Below are 3305 nucleotides of genomic sequence, written 5' to 3' on the forward strand. Positions count from 1 at the left end.
AAAAAAAAAAAAAAAAAAAATACAAGGTAATTTTCGACCTTGGTTTAAGGTTTGGCCATTAACTTCAAGGAAATTAAGTTGGTGTAAGGAAATTTTTACTTCATTTTAATGTCATTTGCCTTAAGTTAAAGACAATTTTCCTTGTATTTTTTTGAGGTAAAAATAGCGTTGAAGCAACGCATTTTGCCTTGTTTCATTTCAAGACTACCATTTCCTGGGTGTGGACCACCCTGTAGTGCTGGAGGAAAAAGTGCGCTGTAACCCTTAACTATCCGCAGTGCTCAAGATGATTTCGCTCTCGATGGCCACGTCCGCGGTGCTCCTACTGCTGGCGCCGGTGCAGCCCGCGCTCGCGGAGTGCCCGTCGTGCCCACCCGCACCCGCCTCGGCCGAGGTGTGCGGGTCGAACCTCCAGACGTACGAAAGCTCGTGCCACCTGGGCTGCGCCCACCAGCCCGGTCAGTAACTATACATCACGAAAAAAATGAAGGTTATTCGTAAATAGCTACACCAGTAAATAGCTATGCACGGGATAATGCAGCTAATAATTTAGCCATGTTGAGCTACATGGCTAAATTTTTACCTTAATAGCTGTTGTTTTTTGCGACGTAGCTAAATTTTTTGGGGCACAGCTAAATAATAATAGGTTATCGCGTGTTTTAGCTGTTGGTTTTGCTGTTACATATCTTATATTGCTCTGCGCTGCAACAGCTATACCGCATCGCTCCGCTGCGAGGGAGGGAAAGGCAACACTCATGGATCGACTGTTTTGCAGGTCTGTCCGAGCTTTATCCGGGGCCGTGCTCCCCCGCGGAGGCGGCCGCGAGGATGATGAGGACGGTCGACGACGACGCCACCCTCCCGGACCTCCCCCCGCCGCCGGCGTCCAACCGCAACACCCGCCGCCGGCGCTCGTACCTCTCTTTCGAGGAGGGCTTTATGAAGTTCAAGAAATGCTTCGAGGGTCTCGAGGTGGGTCCCCCAGTCGAGGGTGAGGCACTGCCACTGCTACAAGGCGCGTGCTGGGAGTTACAGAGCACGCACGCAACGCACCGCTGCGGGGGGAAGGGGGTTGCCTATCCACAGGGGCTAAGGTAGTAGGCAAACCCGCCTGCAGTGCAGAGGAACAAACATACGATACAGGCGAACAGGGGGATTCCCTCACCACTCACTGAAAAAAAAGAGCGAGATATCTGACTCTCACCCAATTTGAGTCATAATTTGCGGTCCTCACCCAATGAGAGTGAGGTTTCTCTCTGCAATTATTGGGCGAGGTTAGGGAGGAAAATCTTACTCCTCCAGAGTGAGAATTCGGTGCATATGACTCAAATAGGGTGAGCCTTCTGTCTGAGCGAGGCGAAATTGTCTCACTAATTTCGAGCACGACACCTCACTCAAAGGTTTTCAGTGCTCACTCGCTCGCCACACTCGCTCTTGCAGTGGCCCTGCTTGCACCTGACACCGCTGTGCTGCGCTTGTTTCAGTGCACAACACCAACCTGCGGGTGTGCCGACGGCGACTGGATTTGCCGAGAAAAATGCGAATGGAACTGCCACTGCTTGTGCGACGGCTACCGCGTCGACCGCCGGATGAACCGGGCCGGCCAAGTGAAGTCGTGTCTGGAGGAGCAATGCCCCGGCGTTCAGAGCGAAATGGAGTCCTGCCGAAGGAACTGCACCACAGTCGGCTGTGACGCCAAATGCGTCTTCACCATGTTGCAGTGCGGATGCAAATGCAACCAGCTGGGGGTTCGTACCGACTCCCCCTCCAGGGTCGAGTTGGTAGCGGCTGGTTCACCCTCACAGGGTGGAGTTTCTGGGTCGAGGTCGTCCTTCAATACGCTCTACCGGTGGCTTCACCCGCACACTCCAGCAACTGTGGCTTCAGCCTCACCTGTTCCAGTGCCTGCAACCTCACCACCGGCTCCAGTACCTAAGGCCTCATCTTCTCCAGCACCTGTGGCTAGCGCAGCGGTTTTCAACTTCAACCTCATCTGGCTCTGTTGCCACACATTTCTTCAATGTTATTGGCGCTTCTAATGTTCATTTCATAATTATCAATATAAGGAAGTGCGACTCGTCCTTGAGAGTGCCGAACACAGACAAACACAGATGGTTGCGCGGTTTTTCTTTTTGTATTGCTGACCCGCGCCCCGTTCTGAGCTATTGAATTTTAAGTTTAGTTGAGTTAGTGTTTCGTGCTGAGTTCGGTATTTTGTGAAACGTAAGCAGTGTAAGTTAATGTTGGTGCAAGGTTTTGTGTGATTTACAGGATGCACCACATACCCCTACCCCGGATGATTTCGTAGATAACTGTACCGTATGCAGCTGCCGGCGGGCTTTCCGACCGTCTCTCACCAAGAAGCCTTACGACCCATACAGTATAGCGACGAAACCTTCCGAGGTATGTGGGCCACCCTCTAGTTTTATGTTGCAAACTTTTAATTATTTAATTTCCAGTGTAACATTTTTATTAAAATCATCGATGCACTCTACTGGGAGCCTTTTCCTTTGACGGTACTCGATACGGTCGGCGCCCACCAATTTAGTCATGGAAAGCATAAAATCAGCCCCCCAACTACTTTCAGGCCAAAGTCGAGCACAGTTTAATCAGCTCAGCTCGTATTCATTTGTTCTTCAGTACCCCGCAAAAACTGGCTACATACATGCTACAAAACTCTGCCTGCGGGGTGAGCTGGGGTGAGCTGGGGTGAGCTGGGGTGAGCTGAGCAGCCCATAAACTCAGCCGATGGTGGTGAGCAGCTCACCATGTACTTGTGAGCTGCCCGCACCATGTAGGTACTCACCCGATGGTGGTGGGCCCGGTGGGCCGCGGCCACAGGGCGCCGTGCTGGCCGCAGTGCAGGCGGCAGGCGGCCTGACTGGCCTGGTGCAGGGGCACGGGCTGCAGGAGCTGGCTGGCGGCGACCTCAGCGCCGCCCACGCACCGCCCCTCCACGCACTCCCATGGGCTGCAAACGAGAAAAGATACCTGACAAAAACGATCCATCACTTACCATATTTCTATAAGATATTATTCGAGGGGGCAATAACTCCCTTTCGATGTGTACACACGATTCCCGAAATACTTGATTCCCAGTGATTCCCGTCCGCTTATATTTATTCTTTAGATTTTCTAGTGGTAGAAAACGGTTATTTCGACTAATTTGTATGAGTTCCACTAGTTTCCCTTTTAGTTAAAGCGATTTCTGTTGATTTCGATTAATTTTTATCCTGATGATTCCAAGGCACGTGTACACATGATTCCCGGAGTTATTGCCCCCCTCGATATTATTGGTAGTTGGG

At 51.4% G+C, this 3305-nt stretch overlaps 2 protein-coding genes across 2 annotated transcripts in view; one reads left to right on the forward strand and one right to left on the reverse strand.

Annotated features, from left to right (window-relative positions):
• LOC113206699 (uncharacterized) overlaps positions 1 to 2687 on the forward strand; it is a 17539-nt gene extending 14852 nt beyond the window's left edge. Inside the window, exons 2-4 of the mRNA XM_026422907.2 lie at positions 279 to 458; positions 776 to 972; positions 1485 to 2687. Of these exons, the coding sequence (XP_026278692.1) occupies positions 287 to 458; positions 776 to 972; positions 1485 to 2039 (924 nt within the window). The 5' untranslated portion in view covers positions 279 to 286 and the 3' untranslated portion in view covers positions 2040 to 2687. The remainder of the gene's footprint in view (positions 1 to 278; positions 459 to 775; positions 973 to 1484) is intronic.
• LOC113206698 (chitooligosaccharidolytic beta-N-acetylglucosaminidase) overlaps positions 1 to 3305 on the reverse strand; it is a 24716-nt gene that overhangs the window by 16607 nt on the left and 4804 nt on the right. Inside the window, exon 2 of the mRNA XM_052271137.1 lies at positions 2807 to 2971. Coding sequence (XP_052127097.1) covers positions 2807 to 2971 — 165 coding nt within the window. The remainder of the gene's footprint in view (positions 1 to 2806; positions 2972 to 3305) is intronic.

Source organism: Frankliniella occidentalis, unplaced genomic scaffold (assembly GCF_000697945.3).
Source record: "Frankliniella occidentalis isolate FOCC.00 unplaced genomic scaffold, Focc_3.1 Scaffold151, whole genome shotgun sequence".
Lineage (NCBI taxonomy): Eukaryota > Metazoa > Arthropoda > Insecta > Thysanoptera > Thripidae > Frankliniella > Frankliniella occidentalis.